Source organism: Brienomyrus brachyistius, chromosome 6 (genome assembly GCF_023856365.1).
Source record: "Brienomyrus brachyistius isolate T26 chromosome 6, BBRACH_0.4, whole genome shotgun sequence".
NCBI lineage: Eukaryota > Metazoa > Chordata > Actinopteri > Osteoglossiformes > Mormyridae > Brienomyrus > Brienomyrus brachyistius.
Window position 1 is genome coordinate 14188667 of NC_064538.1, and position 24309 is coordinate 14212975.

Below are 24309 nucleotides of genomic sequence, written 5' to 3' on the forward strand. Positions count from 1 at the left end.
CCCCGTAAACAGTCATTAGAGGGGAAAAGAATGAATGGCAGGGCTCATGAGGACACAGTAAAACAATAACTCAGATCAAACTGTCCTGTAAAAACAAAGCCATAAGATCATTTCTTTAAGTTCATTGTACCGCCCTTTAAAGCTGAGGATGCTGTTGTGTGTGTGAGTCTGTTCATCAAGGGATTCTTTTGATCACGGCAGTGACTCTGTATTTTTTCGTGTGAGAAGGTCAGAAATTCTCCCGTTTCAAATAATCATGGTTTATTGCTTTTTGATGGAGCAGCTCACTGTCAGGGCGTCTTGGGGCTCCAGACACCGGGGCTGACAGCTCATCACTCAATCTTTTATCAGCCGGGAAGATTAATTGTAACAGTCTGCTAACGATAAGTGCAACGTTTTGATGTGCAGTTTATTTGTTTGTCCTTAAGGTAACAGCATGATATATGTGACACAAGGCAATATAAACTCAATATAACACAATGGGCTGTCTGGCAGATCTTAACTTGTTTAAATGAAATTAGAATTTAAGATGAGCTACCTAACCCTCTCTTTTGCAAACGCAGACACTTCTGTTTGCCTTCCAAGAGGGTTACAATGCTCTCTCTGTCTTACATAACCTTTTGATAAACTCATATGATGATTTTGACTTTGTAGCCCAGAAAAAAAGGATTGCAAATTATATACTGTGTATGTTTGCTACATATACCCTAGTTTTATGGGACTGTTTACCTGTTTTAAGGTAGGAGTAAACCAAGTGTACATGTAGCTTAACACTGAGCTCCTTTGACTACACATGTAGGGAGTGAGCAGAAACTCGATTGGCTCTGGGGGGGAGCATAGCCATGAAAACGGAGGCACTGACCTGATCAGGAGAGGGGCGATGGTTTTCCTGGGGTGGTCCCCGGATGGGGCCACGGTGGTGTGGATGTGGGGGGTGTTGGGCGTGTGGATGGTGCTGCGGGTGAAGGGCATGATGATGGTCGTCTTCATAGTTGTCCGCAATCAACTTCATCCTGCTCTGAGTCTGTGGTGGAAGGAAAACTAACCATCAGATAGTCACAATAGAAAAGATGTGAACAATGATCTATGGTATCCATCCAAAATTTGAACACCCCAAGCTACCTACAAAGAAGGTTGATAGGGTTGCATCACATGACCTGGCCACCTGACCTAAACCCAGCAGAAATGGTTTTGGAGGAGGTTGACTAAAGACTGAAGGAAAAGCGTCCAATGAGAGCACAGCATATACGTGGGACCTCTTGCAGGACAGCTGGAAAAGCTTCTCAGGAGGCCATAGAGGAGACAGTAGGGTCAGCCAGTCTCTAGTGCAATTGGTGTTAAGGGCCCTGCTCAAGTGGAACAAAAACAAAATAAATACAAAAAAAGTTAAATGCAAATATACATTAAAAAATTCAACAAAGAAGAGGTATGCAACTAAAGTGAATGTTGAAAGGGTGGAAACATGGTGCTGTAATAATGCAGTATACAGAATAACGTGCAGACAGCGAATCAGGCTGACAGATGTGTCCTCCTGATAGGAGTGGGAAGATGCGTACACTGCTGCTGACTGGAGCTCCTGGGTGATAAGAACCTGCCACTAAAGGAGCTCCAGTCAGCGTTTAGGGTGCAGGGTGGGAGGCCTTGTCCGAGACGCCAGCAAGGCTGCCCAGTATCCGCAATCAAGCCACAGTCACCAGGGTGTCCAGCTGCATTCAACCAGGGCGCCTGAGGGGCTCTTTTAGCCTGCTGATGTCTGCTGCTCCAACACGCTACAGCACAGAAGATGGCGCTGGAGAATATCTGCAGGAAGTGTAGCCAGTCTGGTGTCTTCTATACGCCGCTCTGGTGTTTCAAGCCCAATCCACTCTGCTACACTTTCAGGTATCTGTAGTCCTGCACGCCACTTGTCAGCATCTCCGCTTCTCTTCCTTTTCATGGAGACTGGTATCCTGGGTGACTTCCATTTCCTGAAATCCACCACCAATTCCTTTGTCTTCAAGGTGTTGAGCTGCAGGGTGGCCATCTCACACCACTCAGAAAAGTAGCCTGCTGCCGATACCTACCACGAGTCACCAGAAAACTTCTGCAGGTGACGAGTATCCGAGCTGTAGCTGAAGCCAGAGATGTTGGGCGTGAACAGAAAAGGCAGCAGTACAGTCCCCTGAGGGGCCCCTGTGTTGCATCCCCTAGTGTCTGATGTGCGGCCTGCTAGTTAGGTAGTTTGTCATGCAAGATGCCATTGGCTGCTCAGCTTCCATCTTTCTGAGCTTACCTCCGCATAAGGCTGACTTGATGGTAGTAAAAGTACTGGAAAAGTCAAAAAGCATATCTCAAAAAATAAGTAACAAAAATACATAGATAAGAGAACAGCGATGGCAGGCTGTTGCCTGTGACGCCAGAAATCCATTGGAATAATGCTAAAGGAGGCTATAAAATAAAATTAAAACCTGATGTGCTTGTTGTCCTTCCACTGGTGTAAATGTTATGCATAGTTCTTCAGTGAAGCAAGCTGCATGGGAAGCATGCAGAGGCTGGGCAACAAACACCATCGTCGCTCAGGGCCTTCAGACTGTACTTCCAGCATTCAGCTCAGGGTCCTTAGCAGAAGCTTGGATCACAAACAATTTTCACTGACTATGATATGCCATGCCCATTTTTGATTAAGCAATTAAGGCTTGCCTGAGGGAACAGGCAGCCCCCTCCCAGAACCTTGCATGAAAAGTAGGCCTTTTCCCACCACATTCCCTGGTTCCCCATTTAACGTGAGCCTCTAGCTCCCTTCAGAGACCTAAGCCCTAGCCAATCATTCCCAACATGTGATCCAAGTCAGGGTAGAACCCACCCAACCCCCCCCCCCCCCCACACACACACACACACACACACGCATGTGGAAAACAGCTCTCAAACTAAACAGGAAGTAAGTGAAGCCTGGGGACGGTAGAGTGGGAGTGGTTCTAAAGACCACAGTCTAAAGCAAAGATGGGGTCTTAACTCCATTAGCAGCTTAGTGGATTTTCAGATTCCAGCCAGGCATAGAGTTACTTGGTTTCAGAAGCTGGGCAGAGGTCAGGCTGACATTTCTGGCCAACACCCTGCTGAAGATGAACCCATTTATACGGCACGTTGAGGCCAACATCTCATTCCAAGCTTCCAAAACAGCCCTTCCGCGACTATTGTGCGGTATCAAAACGAACCATTGTTTACTCCACTAGAGCGGGCAGCCGCCCTGCAAGAAATAAATCGGTCATACCATGCTGAGCCGGGGACCAGTAAAAAATAAACTTTCCAGTGTTTTTCATTAAGCACGGTTTTATTTGTGACTTTGCGTATGTGCAGCCCTGCTGTAGAAACTGAGGAACATTGTCTGTGACTGAGAGCTCCAGGGATCTGGTTCCACAGCTGCACTTTATTACATTGTTACTTCCCTCTTGAACGTATCTGAAAACATGCAACGTTCTCATAATGCTGCTATAACACTGTTAAATCATCAATGGGACATTGTGAAAACCTGTTAGCCTGGTATTTTGTTAATAAAGCTGGGAATTCAGGATAGGAGGCCGGGGGATCTGCCAGCTCTGGGGTGGGAGTACAGTATCACCTGTAGACGCACAGATCCACGCAAATTTTCTCCAGTATGGCTGTGGCATTCTGACCAACATATGGAAGCCGCTAGAGTTGGTGTAGGAATGGCTTCCATTGGTCAGTGATGAAATTTCTTTGGCCAATCAAAGCTCCTGGAATTTCAGTATAAAATCTATCAGCCAATCCTGATAGGTAATCCTTCGGAGAAATATAATTTCAAATACATACATGTTCTATTAGCACAATGCCTTGGACAATGTCTTATAAAGGAGGCTATGAAAATGTCAGGAATGACATAATGTCACCATACCCAGCGTTAAATGACAGCTGAACATGAAACAACACAGGCTGAGTACAGGTCTATTCATTCTGGGAACCCATGGCAACAAACTCAGTGTGTCGTACGTCTTGCTAATCGTGAAAGCAAGGCAAACCACATGAACGGGGGCCAAAGAAATCGAGTGAAAACCGCAGTCTGCTTTTTATGAAGTGGGGGGGGGGGGCAGGGGGAGAGATTAACGACACACTGCCACAGTAACACAATTTCAGACTCCCCAATCTTAGCCAGGTCTGTGACAGTGGGCTGAATCAGGAAGTGCAGACTGGCGCTGTTTATATGAAGTGTGTGTGTGTGTGTGTGTGTGTGTGTGTGGGGGGGGGGGGGGGGGGGTTCTGGAATGCAGGGATGAGTCAGCAGCACCATGCTACTATTGGCTTACGGCCGTTGGAGTCCTGCCCCAAGATGTCCAAATTAGGAGATTTTCAGCATATTGCAAATAACATAACTCAGGACAGCAGTGGTGGGTAGCATACCTAAAACACTTCCCTGGGGAAGTTAGCATGTTAACAGCTAATGTTTAAATAAATGAATAAATAAAAACCACATGGTAATAACTATTAACGTCACACGGCTATGTCGAGTCTGGTTAGGGGAAAGGCACATGTGAGCATGTGTTTATGTGGAGGTGCGTGTTCCTTTAAAAATCCAACACACTCATAATCCCCATCTTAATCTACATCTGTGCGACAATTTGGATGCCTGTATGTCTGCCTGCACTTTCATGTAGGTGTTAAATTTCATCCAAGTGTTCACAGACCATTATATTTGAGGTTAAACACCCCTGGAAAAGCAGTGTGATTTGAAGTCTCATCAGCGAAGAGGGTGCAGTCTTATCACTGAAGTACAGGTATCTGAGCCCTCTCTCTCTCTGAAGCGCCTTATCAATCGATGGTCTCAGATTTCCCATGACACCATGCCTGCACATTGTCATGTACGTCAAGCTCGCACGGGTCGACGTACGCAACACTGGATGTATCTCATTAATAAGGTGATGGGGAATGGACCAAGCAAGCAAAGCAGAATGACTGAAATTAATGACGCCTTATGTCCACCATATGAATAAAGCTCATTCTGATGGCCGGCACTCACTGTAATGTATACAGGAGAACAGGGACCCACCACGCCTCCACTCCGGATGGCCCAGGGTGGGAATTAGCACATGTCAGCCAGACGCCCAGAATGTAGCCAAGTGATTCTGAAACCAAGCCTCTCTTCTCCCCTAAACCTTTGCATAATTAGCTTCCTTTGAGGTGCAGATATTTCACAGAGAAAAGCAGACATCGCCAGCATAACCAAATGCCATCCAAGAGATCTGCGGAAAGAAAGACAGGCCTTCGCTTAAAATATGATTGATTCCTTCCTTCCATTGGGCCTCTGTAGTTTGACAGTGGTTAAATATCTAAACCATTATCTGCTTGCGCCCCCCCCCCACAAGCCCGCACTGGCATCCTGGGTATAGTTACGCCTTCGATGTCCACCTGGAGCACGACAAACCTGCCCTTATCTGCATGTGTACCATCACCATAAACGTACCTGCATCTTCTACTCGCTCTACCACAAACATGGTCTCATTTTCACCCGCTTGCCAAGGTAAAACTCTTCATCAGCCCCTGTAGAGCCGCTTGCATGCCTTTGCCTGCTCTGTCTGGTAAGAGCACCTTTATTTCCATTAGCTATCTAAGTGAATATTCTGTTCCAGGTTTGTCTCTGCTCGCCATGCATATTGCAAATAAAATAAATATCAAATAAATATTAGATATTAACACCGAGCAACACGGCGAGTTGCCCAGCAGTTATTTAACTATATTAAGATAAAAAAGGACGCCAATATGCACTAGAATATTATATTATATTATATAAGTATATTAGAATATACTTCTATATATTGACAAGGTGGCCACGTACACCCTTAACGCATTCCTGCCTGGCTTCTGTTCGAGGAGCCTAAATTCATCTAAGCGGGGTTTTAGTCTATAACACAGGAAACATATGAGACTGAATATTTATTTCAATACAATAATACAAGGATTCTAACCTTGTATCTCACTCTAGTAACTTGATTTCTGCCACAGAGCTCAACTTCAGTTAGAAACATGGTCAACGTCTGAGTATATATGGGCACTGACTACATATCAGGGTGTTATTTACTACTGTACATGTTACCTTTCATGTACCCATAAAAGGCCCAGACAGTTGACCGAAACTGCATCTTTCCCTTGTACGCTGGCCACTCTGTTTGCTACACAACATTGTTTGGCTTTGCTCTTGACGCATCACTTCTTTATTACTCACGTAACGGTGTGCCTGGAAATGCACGGATTAGCAGGAAGTGACATTCGCCTACGTTTCTTGGTTTATAACTATAAAGAAGCAGTATGAGAGAATAAACGATGACTAGCAGGGCTGCTAATGCTGTGAATCACCCACGGCCTTGGTGTGATGGGGGCACCTCAAGCTCCGAAACCAGAAGCCAACACTGATCTCCAGCATTTGCCCTGAAAGCCGTGGGACAAACTAATACCCAGGTGGGCCTCTTATTGTAGACCGTAAGTTAAGGGAACTGTCCCTATGAATTGTTTCCAGTCAGTTATTTTGCTCTGTGTAAGAGGACAATTAGCATTCCCAATGTACCCCTCATCTTCTGTAATTCTGTACTTTTACAAGCTGCCCAGTCAACTCATGATTAAATATTTTAATCAGAGACACATGCGGGAGGCTTGTTATGCCTGACAGCGATGGATGGGGTTATTTAAGCAGAAAAGCAGCTCTTTACAAAGCCATCGCTAACTCCACTGTCTGCCGGTGATCACACAGTAAAACATTAAACCTGTTACTGTATTATTTGGTCAAAGGTTTTACACATTTATAGAGCTAGAAATTTCACTGAAGGGATTTGGGTACTGCAGCCTTCTTAAGCTCGCAGCCGCAGGTACCGTCTCCTGATACTTTTTTATTTTATCGTCTCCTGATATTTTTTATCTTATCATTTCCTTATCCATAGTTACCCCTATATTTAAACTACACATTTTACAATTAAAACAAAAACTTCAGTCTGATTGTTAGTCTGTGTTCCCAAAAGGTACAAAACACCTTAATAAGAACGTGTGGCAGGTTTTTTTTTTTTTAAATGTTAGGAGGAAATGTTAAATAAAACCACTACATAAACAAAACACCAAAAAAGGACAATGTATTGTCAGCGGAATTTATAAAAATGTTTCACAAAAGGTTTTACTGACAGTGAAAAATGAGGAATTTCGTTTCTACAGAAGAATCATTAGCTTTGTGTCGTCAATAAAATCATCACAGTAGAATATGCCGTTTTTGTACTACCAAAAAAACTTTGTTTGATGAGTCAATCTGTGATGAGAGAATTCACATGTGTTTCCTTTGTAAACTGTGCATCATGTGGCTGGGGAGTCGCGCTTCTGTAATAATCTGGTTGCACAAAACCTTTCAAAAATAGAGAATTATATCTCAACGGTTTCAAGTTGGTTTATTTTAAACAGATATGCATCTTTTTCTCAATTATCCATGAAATGGTCAGAGTGTGATTCCTCTACACAAAACCAACAGTCAGATCATCCTTCCGGAAGGATGTTAGGATTTGGACGAACTTATCACTGCAACCGCAATTATGCTGGATCCTGTGTTTTCTTTTTTTTATTATTTAAGTTGGTTCAGACCCTTTCCCACCATAAGTAACTAAATATTTTCTAATTTATCCTTTATTATTTGAATAATTTATAGAAGCAACCTGGTTTAAAGTCACAGCTGCAGTCTGTCTACTGGGATTTAAGCACAGGCTTTGCGTTGCAAGTCTGCTCAATTCATTAACCTGCTGCTTGGTAGAAAAACATTGCAATGTTGCCTTAATTTCCATTGTGGAGCCATAACCTAGAGCAGGCCGACTGAAAGGCTACAGCAAGAAGGTTCCCTGCTTATATCTAGTCATCTAACCCAGTTAGGGAGACTTTAAAGTCACAGCCGCAGTTGTCTCTAGTCCATGGAGATGTTTTAGATAACCTAACAAATTGTGCACTCTTAAGTTCACAATGGATTTTTGTGAGACCAAGGTAATTGAAAGAACAACATGACTGACTGATAATGACCTGTATGGATTACCAACAGCCTGTAGTAAGAGAATGCCAACACTGCGAAGGTCTCACAAAAATATTTGAGTAAGGTGAATAGGAGGGAGCTGAGCTTTCATCAGTCATCTGGAGGTAATTATGTCTTAAATGTTTCATTAACACTACTTAGGAAGAAAAGGACCCTTTGCATTTTTTCATGTTCCCTTATGGTTTAACTTTCATGAAATTTTGTCCAAGGAGAGAACATCATTGCAGATCTGCATATCTGTGCAATGTCTTATCTTTTTACCCCAAGGGGCTGCTGTCATGGGGCGGAAATGATGTTGCGTAATGGTCAGACACAAGTTTATTCCAGGAGGGCCGTGAAACATAAGGGCAACAAAGAGAAGGTCTGATGATGCTGGACCTTCCCTGGGGGGAGCTTCATTCAAAACTACCCCCAGAGGTGTTCCTGTTTACGAGACACTAACAAACACTGCACCGTGACAAACAGCATCTGGTTGCTTCAGCCAAAGGTTTCCCAGAACAATCGTAAAGACGAACCGCTCAATAAACCTCTGCTTAGGTGCTCTGCTCCATTCTCATTAGTGTGCCTACTTGATATGGTTAGCCGCAAAAACTCAAATATTGTCATTAATTACAAACCAATGCAGCTGTTTAGCCCCTTGCATTCAGTGGTGAGCTGACTCATCATATTCAACCCTGAAATGGGGATTCCATGGAATAGGAATGAAACATCCTGTTGACACCGTATACACATCACCGGGAGACACATCACCGGGAGACACATCACCGGGAGACACATCCAGGGGCGCTGTAAAGGGGGGGTAAACGATGACGATTCTCGGGGCCCATGACTGAGAGGGGGTCCAGAGAAGCCCCCAATAAACTGTGTTGGGGGCCCTGTCAAGATTCTTTTCATGGGGCCCAAAATCCTTAGCAGCGCCCCTGGACACATCACTGGGAGACACATCACTGGGATAACTAAGGGAGAACTAGGCTAACATCAGTAATGGTTCATTTCACAACACTGCCAAAAATAAAAAATCATTGCTAAAGTTGGAAATTCCTACCAATTTTCCTCTTTTGCCAGTGAAGAAAAGACACCATTCAATACCACCTTGGCCATCTGTGTAGCTTTTTTTTAAAAGCCTTATTTAAACGACACTCTTGGTTTCTTGGCAGACTAACCTCCCGGAGATGTGGACTATTAATCTCTGTATGGGAGGAATGTGATGGATGTGAGCCCTGGCTTTGGCCTGGACCTGCTCCACACGTAGGGATAAATGAGGTCTGCTGGCTGGCTCCTACCTGCTGCTTCAGCTGGTGCATCAGCCGGTCCTTCTCCCGCCTCAGTGCCATCACCTCCTCTTGCGTCTTCTTCTTCTTGGACGCCGACAGCTCAAGCAAGGCTATGTTCGCGTCCTTCTCGCTGATGGCGGCCAGCAGGGCTTGCTGTCTGCAGGGAGAAAGGAGGCACGTGAAAGTAAAAATGAACAATAAAAACATGCTTCAAAAGTATCTCATTGCTGCAAGTATTTCATAAAACTAATAAAGCAGCCAACCCCAAATCAGGCTTTTGATGAAGTGCAAATGATGCTCAGGGTTTAATTTTTCCTGTCTGTGTGGTACATCTATTGTATCAATTAGCATGAGAAAGGTGTGGAAAATATGGCACATTATGCACGCATCTGCAGGTCTAGAAATATCTGAGGAGCTCACAGTGAAATACTGCGGTGTAATATTTGAGCAGTGATCTGGGAGCTCCAGACTGGGCATGAGCCAGGCGGATTAGAAGCCTTAACGGGAGAAAAGCCAGATTTCCATATCAGATCTGGTGAACGGGAGTTCTTGGACATGGGGGCCAATAGCTGGTGTCAATTGTGCGGTTTCCTTGTCAAAGCACAACATCACTCCTCCCACCAGAACTACCCCCCCCCCCAGCTGCTCTCTCCTTTTCATCAGACGTTGAATCTTTTTCTTTACATAAGAAGCAGGGGGAAAGGGTTATGCTCCCCTTGTCAGTGTGGTTAAACAATTAGGAAGTCTCAATTAGAGGGGATGACTGTTCGCTGCAATCCGTGCTCTTGGCGGTGGGGCTCCCCATCTGGCAGAACATCATAACTCACAGTCTGTGTCGCAAACAAACTTTACTGAGGAGGCCTGGAACCTTATTAACACGCTGCAAAGATGTCTATGCAGTAATGTACCAGCACGGCTGTGTACAGTAGGTTCACTAGTTAAGGTACCTTAAAGTCATCCTGCACTATATATATCTATATACTAGAGCCCTAAATTAGTGAACAGACAGACAGAGTCCCGAGAGCTGTATTACATACCTGTCATAAGGTGTAAGGCTTTTAAAACAGGTGGGCCACTTAAACCCCAGCCTGTTGTATTCCACTGTGCTGTCTAAAAACCGGCAAATTTAACTGGGAAAGCTCAATAAATTCTGCCGCATCTGGTGAAAAAAACTGAAATAAAAAGGGTCTGGTGGGAGGGGTGACATCACTTGTCTGATTTGCAAGGAGCCCCTCCCTTGGATGACAGCTCATTAACATCCTTAGAAGAAGGACACTATTCAGACCAGCAGCTATCTTGCGTGAAATAGCACCTATTCTGTGAGGCTCGCGCTTAAATCTTGTATGTGCATTAGAAGCAATAAATCTTCTCATTTATGCAGCTACTTTATTTGGACACTTAAAAAAAAAAAGGCTTTATGGCTTGTGGGATTTGCCAAAAGCAAACACTCGCGCTCTGGGCCGGCCATGTTCAGTGAGTTTTTAAGAAACCGTCGAGATGAATGCAGTCCTTCTCTGAGTTTCTTTATACGCCTCTGGGTGTGTTACAAATGAGCTCCGGAGCCCCGCAGTGGGATCTCTGTGTATATAAGCACGATGCAATGAGAAAAAAGAGATTCATCAACCACGTCCCTTTCTCCTGCACTCAGCAACACCACCAGCCTTAACTCCCCCCCCCCCCCCGCTCCCTCCAATTTAACATCTATTAAGCACTGGCTTCCTGCCAAACAGTCATCAGAATCCACCTTTGTGCTGCTTCACGGATTCAACTATTACAAATATGTCTGATTTAAAGTCTTCCTGAGACTTTGCGGGGTGCGTCAGGTCGAAGTGTCTCGTGAAACGAAATGGTAACCAAGTGAACCAAGTGACCTGCGACATGCTTCAGCTAAACACGGCCGAGCGCGGCAGGCTACAGGAATGGAATCGCTGTCTGCTCAGTGTACGTCCCTGCCTCTATAATATACATTAACCTCTGCCTTGTTTGAAAAGGTGCCCAAGTGTCAGCTGTGTGTTTTTTCGGAGCCCTCAACACTGTGCTTTAAATTTTCCACCGTTGCCAGCGATTCTCGCCCTGCAGACAGCGTTATATACACATTTCAAGTTCCCGAATTTCAGCAATCTAAATGAAGAAGCCTCCACATTTAGACAGAAGTATTAAAGTACGCAATAATACTCCCTGTACAGTACATCACAAAAGAGACAATCATTTTTTTTAAGGTAAAGGTTGCGGTAAGAAGGAAAAAAAATAAGAAAACACTTCTGTGAGAAGCTTTTTTTTCTTTTCTTTTTTTTACTAAATTCCATGCTGTGTTTTTAGTGCAATTATCTCACATGGATTCGCTCATTTTATTAATCGCGTCTAGCAAAGCATGCTGAGGTAGAATTTGGACTTAATTGTACCATTAATCAAATAGATGTAGCTGTCTGGATTGGGTATCATTCTGTCTCCCAACACCTTCAATGTTTTCCACTAATGCTTAGAAAAGGTGTCCAGGACTAATCCCAAGTGCTCATAGAAAAACCATGTTACTGTGCTCAAGAGCTCAAACTGGCAAATGGCAAGACAATGAAGAACATAACATAGAAGAGACGAACCACATATATACATGTTATAGCACACAAACAAAAATGAGCTGATAGGAAACCTATGGACTTTGTTTAATTAATACACTGTCTAAACATGTCACAAGCTGCATATTTTCCTGCAGATGTGGTCACCAAATGAAGGTAGCAGGACAGCAGAGTGTTAATAAACACTTTAGAGCAGCGTTTCCCAATCCGCTCCTTGCAGACCCGCAGACAGTTCACGTTTTTGCCCCGGGAGCTGGGAGGGAGTAAATGTGGACAGCCTGGCAGGGAGTTCAGAGGGAGCAAAAACGTGAACTGGCTGTTAGCCCCGAACACTGGAATTGGAAACACTGCTTAAGAGTGATGAAAACAGTCCACAGCAAAGTTAAAAGGTGTTTTATAATCATGTTATAAAGCAAATAAGACCAGTAGTACAACATATAATCCACCCACTTCTACCACAAACTTTTCCATAAGGGGAGGGTTTACCTTCTTGTAAAAAAGTCCAGAAAACTCCCTGAATCACTGATAGTATCTAGTGTGTATATATACATATGCCCGAATTACATTGCTTAACTGGAAGCATATTCATGTTTGATTTTGAAGGTTATAAAAGAAATGATTTTAAAAAAGACATATGAAAATAATATGTTAATGTATTGATTAGAAGTTAGACTTATGTTACAGATTAAACACTTCCTGTACAGCCTTTTGGCAACATAATCAGCAGAATCTTACCCCTTTTGTATAGAAAGTGAATATTCATTACAATTGTTTTCATTTGCCAAGCCAGGCCTGTCTTTACGAGCTTGCAAGCATAATTTAATTAACTTAAATTAAAATCTAGTCAAATGTTTCCTGCTATTTCCAAAACCTGTTCAACACTAGACGTAATATTTGAATAATAATCCTTGAAATCCAGAAAAGGTCTTACTTAAATAGACCAACGATATTAGCAATGAGGCACTTTCTGCTAAATCATGTTCCTTCGAGAAATTTAAAATTAAAGTTAAAGTCATTTGTGGAAATAAATTGCAGAGTCTGCCGACCAAATTATATTTTAAAACTGTTTTTAAAACAATTACAATTGACATAAATTGGAACATGGTGTTAAGTTTTACATTTTTTGATCAGCAAAACAATGTCAAAAGGAAAAGTATATATTTCCTAAATAATTAAGTGTGTGTGTATATATATATATATATATATATATATATATATATATATATATATATATATATATATATTCACTCACAAGGGTATTCATAAGGTCACAGTGCCACATAAATCCAAACCCACAAACACACACAAGTTTTGCTTTGATGAAGTATTTTCAGCATTAATGATCCCTGGATACCAGTTCCTGTTAATGCTCCCAAAGGTGCTGTACTGTAAGTGTTGTGGCTCTATATCACGCACGCATGTTCGTTTGCTAATAACAGGACTGTGAAACACAGACGCCAGAGCTTCTCTCCAAAAAGACCATCCTGTTACATCTCCCACTATCGTAATATGTCCAAAAAGTCCAACCTACAGTATACAGGACACCTGCAAAACTCCCCTGACTGAAAAACACGACTATCAAAGTGGTTTTACAAAGAGTCCTATGAAAAACTGTGATCAATACCTCCGCTTGAGAACAACGTGTTTTTAAGCAGTGTCAACCATTGTTGACTTATTCCAATTACTGCTTATGCCAGTTTTTTTTTCGGTTTCTAATGCCAATAAAATGAGAAGGGATTACAGTATTGAAATCCCAACAGAAGGTCTACAAATGTGTGAACCTTCCACCTGGTAACTTGTTGAAGGGTGAGTGAAATTCTTCCAAGAGCAACAACATGTGATATCGGTTAAGCGTTCACTGCCGCTCTAACAATTTAAGACATCTACACAGTGTAGCAGGTGATATATGGTTTAAATACATGATAAAAAAGCATATATGCATGGCTCTATATCACGTTCACTTCTCTATGAAGACATCTAACCCAGAGACGCAGAGGACTCGGGCCGTGGCCAGCCGGACGGGAGACAGCAGATGGCCGGGCTGCGGCAGTTTCACAATGTGCAGACAGCGTAAGGAATCGTGCGGCAGTCCTGGGACTCTTCAGGTTAAGTCAAGGTCAGGGACGGAAGTAAAGCTACGTTTGATGAGCTCCTGTCTCATGGAAAAAACGTTAAGATTTAAGACACCTCGGGACTACTAAATTAGCTACACGTATCTCATACTGTTATTTCTGCAAATTGTACGGACGATATGTGCTTAAAATGTAATTTTCTCTATGACTCAACTAAATGTCCAACGCAGACGGCTTCTGGGAGAAATACAGGTGCAAGATACCCAAATGAGCCACAAATTTCAGCTTTCACCAGAAGCAGACGTTATTCTTTAAATCCTGAGGACGCATACCTCCATCTGCAAACGCAGGCACTGTCCTTCAGCAATTGACTCTTTTGCAATCAAGTGCGTTTTGCTGCTTGATTGCTGGGACTTTGTAGATAAATTAGTTACAGATGCACTTGAGTTTTTCCCCCCCATGCTAATAAAATATACAACATATTTACAAACTAGTAAAAAACAAAACCTGTTTTACATCAAGAAAATCAAACCATGAAACTGTTTATATTGTCCATCATTATTGAAAAACTCATACTTGATAAGAGGCTGCTTATATATGGATTTTCATGCCTGAGATATAACACAATGTAATAAATAAACATAAAAGATTTATTTTGTATCTAAAAGTGCAGAACAACAGATACGATGTACTTGAAAACTTGTGCTCAGAAAATCGAGTATTCTAGAATGTTCTAGTGAGATAAGAAGAGACAGACTATTTAAATAATCTGCCTTTGGCAGTGATGCAATAGCTGAATATTTTATTCAAAACATTTTATACACAAATATCTACAATGGAACATTATAATTATTCAACAAACATGCTGTGTTGCACTGGTTTGGGTATGTTTGTGGGAATTTTTACGGAATTACTTATTGTTAGACTTATCATGTCATAAAATGACTCCAGCATATACGTAAATAAGGTTTTTATTGCCGATACAACTTTTTGTTACACATACAACTAATAATTCCAAAAATGTTTCACACAGAGCTAAAGAATATAAGAACAAAATCTGTCTAATAACAGGAATTTATAGCTCTTAAAATGCCTGCCATATTTTTTTTTTGCTTTAGTTTTGATACTCTTTCATGCTGTTACTGGCAACTAATTCTTTTTCATACAAGGAAACATGGGAGGCATTTGTTTCTGGCTGCTAATGCAAGCTGCCAAACAGAAACACCGGCCCGGTGATGTGACCACCTAGTGACCTTGGAAATTGTTTTAACAAAGTGAAAAATATCTCCCTCTTGCAGGGAGAGACATTTTTTTTTAATTAAATGTACATGCAATGTCTGCCTGTGATACAGATAAATGGTACATTGAATTCTTTCTTCTGGCTTCTCCCCTTTCAATCTTTTGAAATCCAGCCCAAACGCAAATAAATAAATGTTGATGCGAAGCGGAAATGGTGAGTTAGATCACTATGTTGCTCGCAGGTTTTCCACATTGGAAGCCGCCTCGCGCTCCTAGCTGGAAACTGTGCAGTCAATAAAATGGCAAACATATTTGGCCGACGGAATCTCATCTCCTGGGAGAGAAATGTGCGTGATTTGACATTCTGTGATGCAGGAATTTTTGCGTGGTTTTTTCAGCTAATTTAACGCTGGGCGATGTCGGAAACAATCAGAAGACACGAAACTCGCCTCGTTGCATATTGAGGGAATCCATGACGCAAATGTAAACACGCTTGACGGCATGTGTGCAGAGGTGTTCTTAACGCTGATGTGGGAGTTGACTCGAGTGCATGCATAATTAGCAGGGCCTGCATGCATTCGCTTTAAGTGAAGCTGCACAGATCGCCAGCAACACTCTGATTGATAAATACATTTCAAAGCCTTTTCTGAAGTCATTGCCTGTGTTTCTGCTCTCTAAAGGTTTATATATATAATGAAGTGACAGCTTCAGAGGAACAGACATGTGTGTGTGTGCGGCCACCTGTACACTGAGCACTTTAAAAATCCTGCATTTACCCTGGATAGGAAACGACAAAGTAATTTTTCCCATTTGAATGGTGGAAATAATGGCGGTTGTTTTGTAGAAAGTTGGCGGATAATTAGAAAGCAGGAAAGTAATGCTTAGGAAAGGCCTGGCTGGAGGCTGGATCTGGATCACTGCAGCACGAGTTAATGCCGCCGGGTTCCCTGCCAGTACCAACCCCCATAGCTGAACGACTCTTTCTGACTAAACTCCCAGACAAGGGGAAAAGTGGAACAGGATCACATGGGGTTGCCTGACAGGGCTGTGGAACCCTGCAAAATAAACAGCAGATTTTCATATGGGCTTATTGGTGGTGTGAGAAAGAATCAGGTCCCTCCCCAGCCCCATGGTACAGAGCAGGACACCCAAATACAGGGATGTGACCATGCAGCGCCAATGCATAATTAGATGTGCACAGATCCATGGAGAAAAAAAACATACGCCTGCACACGCGCAGAGAGGACGGCGCAGGCAGATGTGTATGTCATGGGCCAGCTGGTACACTGCAGGCTCCCTGTGCCTCAGAAAGGGGTTAGGGTCACAATAAGTATGAATAACATTCTGTGCCTCTATTCACACTACTGCACCTTTACACAAAAGTAAGACTAAACAGGAGAATTTTTCTACATCTTTCATAGTGTAAACATAAGTTTGTCACTGATGGCAACTGTAAAGGAGTCCAGGCCCGGCGAGTTCTCAGTGTAAACACCTTGCAGAGTGCCTCTCCATCCACTGCAGGCACTGCCCCCTCCCCCCCTACCCGACAAAGAAAGATCAGTCTCGGAAGGTAAGACGTCGAAGCCTCGCTTTGGTAGCTCCTGAATCCACAGTGTGCAATGATCATAGAAGACACACCGCTAAGGATGAACTATTAGGCTAAAATGCCGTGCATTATGGCCACGGTAACAAATTACTCCGTTAGTGGATCTTATTGACACGCATCCCCCATACTCCCAGGCACCGAATTGGTCTTGTTATTAAACAAAGATCTCTATCACTGGGTTGTGTGCATTGCATTAAACAGGAGTATGCATGTTTTAAAACTTTGCAGCATATATTAAATTAAACGTGCTCTTACCAAATAAAGTGCATCGGAAATTTCCTTGTCAAATCTTCGCTAGACATGATCTCCTGCACAGAGAGGATTCTGCAGCTTGTATTTTTGTCTATTTTTTTTAAGTCTATTTGAATGCCCATATGTATGGAATTAGCGCTAATGTGGTTTTTCTTCTTCACCTCTCTTTGTCTTTTATTTCTAAATGCTCCGCAGCTAAAAGCACATTTTGTTTTTGACATTTGCTTTCAACCTCGCTTGATTCCGAGAGGCCAGGCAATAACGTCAGCTAAGGCTCCACCATCATCAAACAGGCGCACACAGAGGAAAAGACCTTCTCAAAAAAATGTGAATGCACAAATATGCTGATGTCATAAATATACCCAGTGAATTATTACATAATGCTTTTTAAAACCAGCAACCAGACCCTCATTTTTAATCAATAAATTATTTTTGGACTAATTAGGACATTGAAAACTGCAATTTGGATTACGCACAAACTCAAAAGTTTTCTCCATTAAATTATTATGCTTTTCATTCATCATGTTAACTGGGCGATTTCCCTACACGCTAATTCATATAACAATTTTTTCATAGAGTGAACTGCTCAATTTTCCAACAAGCATATCACTCATGAAGCAAATTACTCGCGATTACACCCCCACCCCCCACGTCAAATTTTAATTAACACTTAGCGTATTAAACACAGGGTTCTCCTGTATGAGTAAATACATAGTCTGGAGTTCTTTTCAAAAGGCTAAAAAACTAAACAAAACTAAAATTAAGATGACAAATTGCATGTTATCAATATGTACGCTAGACGACTCTGCGGTGACCTGGTCCGCGGTGGCAGAGTGAATAAAAGAGAAAGCAAGAAAAACAACAAAAACGTTAATAGTGCACATTACGTTTGGAAGCTAAATATTGTTCTGCAAAGAACACACGTTGAAACAATTTCGACTGACCCCTGAATCAACTGTTGCATTACATTTTAAAAAACAAAGATCAAACTACATCCGTGGATTTTATCCAAGAGGAAAAAAAGTTACATTTTTCCTAAACAGTGGCAATCACACAGAGCCACTAGGCTTAATGAAGGAGTTTTTCTTCCATATCCTCAAACTACGGAATGCCGAAAGATGGAGAGTGAGGAGGTCGCTGGACAGCTGACGAGAACGGTGGGATTTGTGTAATAGGACGTTGCGTGTGGTAGGACCTCGGGGAAGACTTTTGAATCCACTGTGTGACGCTGAGGGCATTAACTTTAAGGCTCATTTGAAAAGAAAACGTGAGTCTGCCCTCCTGACAGTTCTCACAGGAACAGGGAACCACAGAAAACAAGAACTGAGATAAATGACCGAAATGAAATGGCTCTCAAGCCAAGTGTAAACAAAACAAAGGCAATAAGAGGAATTATCAACAAAAGAGAGAGAGGAAACGGCAAATTTCCCAGATGATACATTAGAATTGGAGGGACTGACCAGAACCGATGTTAATGGCCACAGGCAGATGGTCGTCTTGGATACGATAAGCATGAACTATAGGCATCATTCTGCTAAAATAATGCTTGTGCAGATAGCAGGCCCTCGCGCACATGCAGACATGCTGTAGAGGGGCGCTCTGCACCCTCATCACACTGAAACATATATGGATTGATGTGACCATTCTTTTGAAGTCTTTGAATGATGAAAACCTTCAGCCTGACAGAACGAAGACTGAGAAGTGGGGGGGGGGGGGGGGGGGGTCACTGTCTTATACTCATGTAAACAGTTCCCGGACAGAATGGCAAAATAAGGGCTTGAGATGTATGTCAAACAAGAAGTACAAAATGACATCCCAAGGGTTAGGCTCACGGTAATTGGGAGACTTCAAAGACAGAAGACAGTCATCGGAAGACAGCTTTGATACATCTACACTTGATTTTTTTTTCACCCTTATTTAAGTGTGGCCAAATATTAAGTTCAAGAAGGTTACGCAAACACTTTGAAACGGCAATCATATCCCTAAGTAATACCCCCAAACCTTCAATTATCCTGCATGGTTTTCCTGTTCACATTTTTCTTCTTTATATATATTTTCAACTCTTTTAACTGCAGTCTAAAACTGTAATAGTGCACATAGAGGAGCCCAAAAGCCTGCTAAAAGTATCAAAGAGCAACAGGACAGAAGGTCCAAATCTCAACACTGATGAGGCTCAGAAAAAGAAGAGGAACGGCAGGAACAAATCTCACGCCCGCCGCCGTTTTTCCAAATCCAGACACAGGCGGTGAACCGACCGCCGACCACAGGGCGCGTGCGGTCATGTGGGAGCCGCCATGGTCACTAACACAGCATGAAACCTCTGCTCCGGCTACAAAAGGACCCCGGCTTTCCCTCCATTTCCTCAACATTATTCTAACAATGGTTGCCAGCTCACAACCATCTGAAGGGAAATGCAGAATAGCTGGACAGTTTCCAACCATCCATTCTTCTCAGTGACTTATCCAGAGAACTGAGCAATTCAGAAATAATAGTCCAACCATACGTTCAATGACGACACAAAGGCATACACAAAGAAATATATAGAAACAGAGAAACATGTTCACTGCTTTATTCTTGGAGGCTTAGTCTCCAAGCTTTACCAAAAGTTTAAGATGTTTCTTCTCTAAATTGCTATGCTATCTGTTAAGGAAATTATTTAATTTGTATCTTCATATACAAGAATCCATTGCTATAAACCATGAATTAAAAAGTCATGGCAGTGATGTTATTCCCTGACAGAAGCCATAATGCACTATACATTGAAACCAATTAGGGGCCACAATGAAAGATAACACTTTAGAAAAACACCCCAGGACTAGCCTGAAGTTGATTACTAGAATGCTGTAACTTCATTCAAAGAGGCTACTGCAAATCCGGCACCGCGTATAAGACACAGTAAACACATCGACATTCAAGAAAAAGGCTTTGGAGTACTTTGGTCACCGAGCAGGCTGGATAATGGCACCTGCAAAGGAAATAAACGGGCCTCGTCCTAATCACAGGGCCTTTCTGCTGAGAGAAGTGTCTTTCATCTGCATATCCCCCGCTGATGCCGTGCGCTCCTGATCCCCGGGGTTGAGAAGCCTGACCCGGTCAGGCATGTTCGAGGTGTCACTCAGCATGTATTTTGACACTTTAGTATTCAGGTGATGGACGATTATAAAACCTGCTTCTCCCTTGGAATCCATAGAATGTTCTTGATGTTTTACCATCAAGAACTTACAAGGACCATCCCGTGTAGACAGACACAAGTACGGCAGCCGTTTTCACACAACACAAATTATATTGTGGATAATCTTGCGCAACGACTGGCTGGAAGCTAATATATGGACTCAAAACCCATGTGTTTAAGTGAAGAGAAATGGACGTCAGACTGAGTGATGTTTCATGTGCCGGAAACAGAAGCGTAAGTTCATTGTGACTTGGTGACACATGCGGTCAGCAATGGATGACTCCTGTGCAATAGTCATAGCGATGGAACGCAAGAGTTATCTTACTGCAAAAAAACACAAGAATTCAGATTTATTTAATTATTATTGAGCATCAGTTTGCTACTTTTTTGTCTATTCGACGGGTTTTTATGGAAGCAGCTGTAGAAAACACCGAACAATGACGCATATAAAAATGTCGCTACAGGAAAATAAGATGACATGCAACACTGAAATAATTTATTGCATCGCTCATCGGATTGTTGTTTATTTGAATTCCGTATGATTTACGATGCCCCTTGTTGTCAGTTCATGAAATGAGACATAAACAAGGGCTTTCTGTAAGCCTCTTTTGTGCAACCCCAACGTCTTGCCAGCTTGTTTCTCATCACCTTCCAGTGATAGGTAATAATTTTCTTTAAATACTAGCTGATGCAAGCAGTTCGTCTGCCACTGCTTGAGAAAAAAAAAATCATTGCTATTTTTCCTGAATCAAACCAGATATAGCTATTTTTAATGATAAACTAAGCCAGCCAGTCAAGTAGACGGCCAGAATATTTCATGCAGAGGTCAGAGCTACAGAATGAGCAATGGAGGCCAGTCATTGTGTACCTCCTGTTAACACATCTGAAAGTTCGGTAAGTCTAGCGTCATGACACACGGTACAAAGGAGTAGAAGGCAGGCCTTTGTGCAAACAAAGGGGGTTTTATTGATGAAAACCATAAGGGGTGAAATATGGAAGGAATGGTACAGGGACGGAGAGGAATGACATTGGTGACCAGACCAGGGATGATGAGACAAACAGGTACTTAAATTCAAAGACTAACGAGAGGTAACAAGCAACAGGCGTGACTCAACAGGGGATATTATAGAGGAGACTGGAGGGTCAGGCGGACATGATGGGCAGAACGTAACATCTAGCTGCATACCAAAGTTTTTGCATAAATGAAAATGATTTTTTCAGCTGGATGAAACCAGCTTCAAAAAAATAAAGAAGCAGGCACCACCGTAGGACCACCAAAGCAACTAAATGTTGCATGTAGATTTTTTGGGATGGGGAGTGTTACATGGGGACACTGTGTTAATGCAGCATAGTGTTAATCTGACTGCAGCAGTCTGCTTTTTGGACTGCAAAACTGTGCTACCTTGCAGTGTGTGGCAGACCACACCAAACTGAAGACCACCATCCTAAACATTTTCTGTTTGGCCCCAAACATCTGCTAATAATCATAGATCTCCTGATTCTGATTCTGCCTCAATGTTTTTTTTTTTTAGTCCTGTTAAGGAAAAATGTTTACAAATGTTCTTCAAAAAAAGTTATTTTGTTGAAAGAAAACAGAATGCATTAAAAAGAAAAAATACAAACTATTAACTTTGGTCGCCTATACAGTAGTATTTGCGATTTCTATGGCTGTAGCAAATCTTGTGACCCTCAAATCTCGAAAGCCTGAATTATTATTATTATTATTATTATCAATTTGTCATTCTTTGAAGGATATAGAAATCCCCTCATATCTGGCTACACAATGCAGGGAATATTGGCATATTAAATGTCTAATTACAGATATTAGCATCAGTTCACTGAAACAAACTTACAAGACATCTGTGAAAATGGGGATTAAAAATGATTGGAATCTGGCCATTTAATAATTTCTTTTGACTGTCAGGTATGTTCCTGTGCTGGAAAGCAGGTGCATGAAATGGATACATTCTACAAAACATCTTGTATCTGTGAGGCACCCGCTCTGTAATCACTGAAATGTGCACCTTGGGCTGGAAGAAGCTGCACAACTGCCACCTTGGAACATTCCGGACTACAAGAACCACTCATGATATTATATATGGTCAGATGATAAAACATTTCAACTGGCACGTGACCCCAGGTTACATTCTCAAAGGTGTTCAAGTAAACAACCTTGATCTTGAAATGCTGCCTAAATAAAGATACCAATGTACTGATTACGGCGCCTTGTAATTAGGACAAGCAGAAAGTACACAATTTATTTAGTGCTTGAAGTTTATACATGCTTTTGCACATATGCCATAGTGAAGGGCACCATTACCACCTCATCAATCCAGCTTTCAACGCCGACAGCCAACTTCCTCACCGGGGGGCTGCCATCAGACTGAGCCGAGGAGAAACACGATAATCGCACACGTCGTGTCAGAACCGCACAACACAGATAGTGATGCCTTGCAGACCTGTTCCATTTCCAGCAGCATTCTTTCAGCCCTCTAGGAACACAAACAACCTCATTCAGAGTGATTTCTGCAAGAAAATCCCTCTCCAAGGGTTACACTCCACAGTCGGAGCACCTGCTTGCAGTTTTTATGTCCTTTCACTCTTCTGTCACTGGGACCCTGATTGAAAATACCACTTAATTAAAAATACATATACAAAAGTTGAATTTGCTGAAAGAGTTACAGATTTGCAGAATGATATGCTAGAAACCCATTCAAAATGGTCTCCAGAGATAAAATCTAAGACAAAACAATATTATTGCACTAATGCTCTCCTTGGGTCAGGTGATAAGTAAGCCCTGGTGGTTTCAATACAAAGGCTGCAGTTTATATAACACTCTTTGTGTGGTGCTCTTTGCTATTTTGCTATACTCCAACACTGGGGGGGGGGACACAGGGGGAACAGGAAAACATTTTAAAATGGTTTTCTTTCATTTTCCCTCCAACGACGCCTTATCTCCCTATCACAATCTTTCCAAGTCATTGAACTAATATTTTTCGCAGGGAAAACCGTGATTATAACTATGAACAAAGCCCGGTAAAAATATCAGCTCTCTGTGGAGCCCGTCATTTTCAGTAGGGAATCACGTCACTAACACACTTATCATCGCCATTATCGCCAATTAATTTGTATGTGTTTCAAAATAGTGTTAAAGATATAGTTCAAAAGGTGACTAAAATTGCTATAACCACATGTCTGGTTTTTTGAGTAATGATGCATAGTGTCTTATAATGAGAATGCTAGAATTTTGGTGAAAAACACATGGTCTAGGATGTCAAGATAGGTGCCAATAAAAGAGCAGGAGGGAATTTCCAATCTGACGATCAGGCATATGCTGTAATCGCCAGATGCGCATGGACAATGCGGATAAATTCTGACACTGGCTACAGCATCAGTGCTGAGACGTGGGAGTTCATGCTGGTATCAAATCATCTCAAACAACCGGAGTTGCACAACCAAATGTTTTGATGTATGTCAGGTACAGTGGGGTGCCGGTAATATTCCAAAAACCCCTCTGAAATTAGGAAATGAATAAATCTTGGCATTCCAGCACTCAAAGTCGAGTCATTCAGGTCACTGCTTGATTACATTAGCGTACAAGTTGGCATGTCAGTGTGAGCAACATACTAATTTGTGAATTGATACAAGTGTAATATTTACAGTCAGGACCAACATTAACAGCTTTAATGTGAGACCTTTCTGGGAAACACAACAAGGTCTTTTTGTAACATCTCCTGGTTCTGCCAGGTTTTCCAATCAGGAAGCAGAGGTCTAAAATATTCTGGCCTTTTGGCTGGCTTGGAAAACATACATAAAACATTTGGTATTTTCTTCAAAATGTGTTGGAAAAGGGTTTACCTAAAACAACACTGAAAGTACACTTAACCTCAGTAAGGAATTATTTGCGCCTCATTAGTGATCAATCTTGTCAGGCCTTTCACCAGTGGTCAAGACAATCCTCCAAATACTGACTGGTTCTTCAATGTATAATTACTTATAATCATCATTAGGAGACAGCCAGAACCTTGAGCCCAACAGTGTTTGTCTTGCTTGTGGGAGTTTTTCATACACAAAAATGTT

The 24309-nt window shown here is 42.1% G+C and overlaps 1 protein-coding gene across 6 annotated transcripts in view; it reads right to left on the reverse strand.

The window, feature by feature from the left end:
- Nucleotides 1-24309, reverse strand: part of LOC125745205 (ERC protein 2) — a 214384-nt gene that overhangs the window by 50192 nt on the left and 139883 nt on the right. For all 6 annotated transcript variants that reach the window (XM_049017803.1, XM_049017802.1, XM_049017801.1 and 3 more), the window contains 2 exons: nt 9325-9472; nt 863-1024 (listed from right to left, as the gene is read on the reverse strand). In XM_049017803.1, coding sequence (XP_048873760.1) covers nt 863-1024; nt 9325-9472 — 310 coding nt within the window. The remainder of the gene's footprint in view (nt 1-862; nt 1025-9324; nt 9473-24309) is intronic.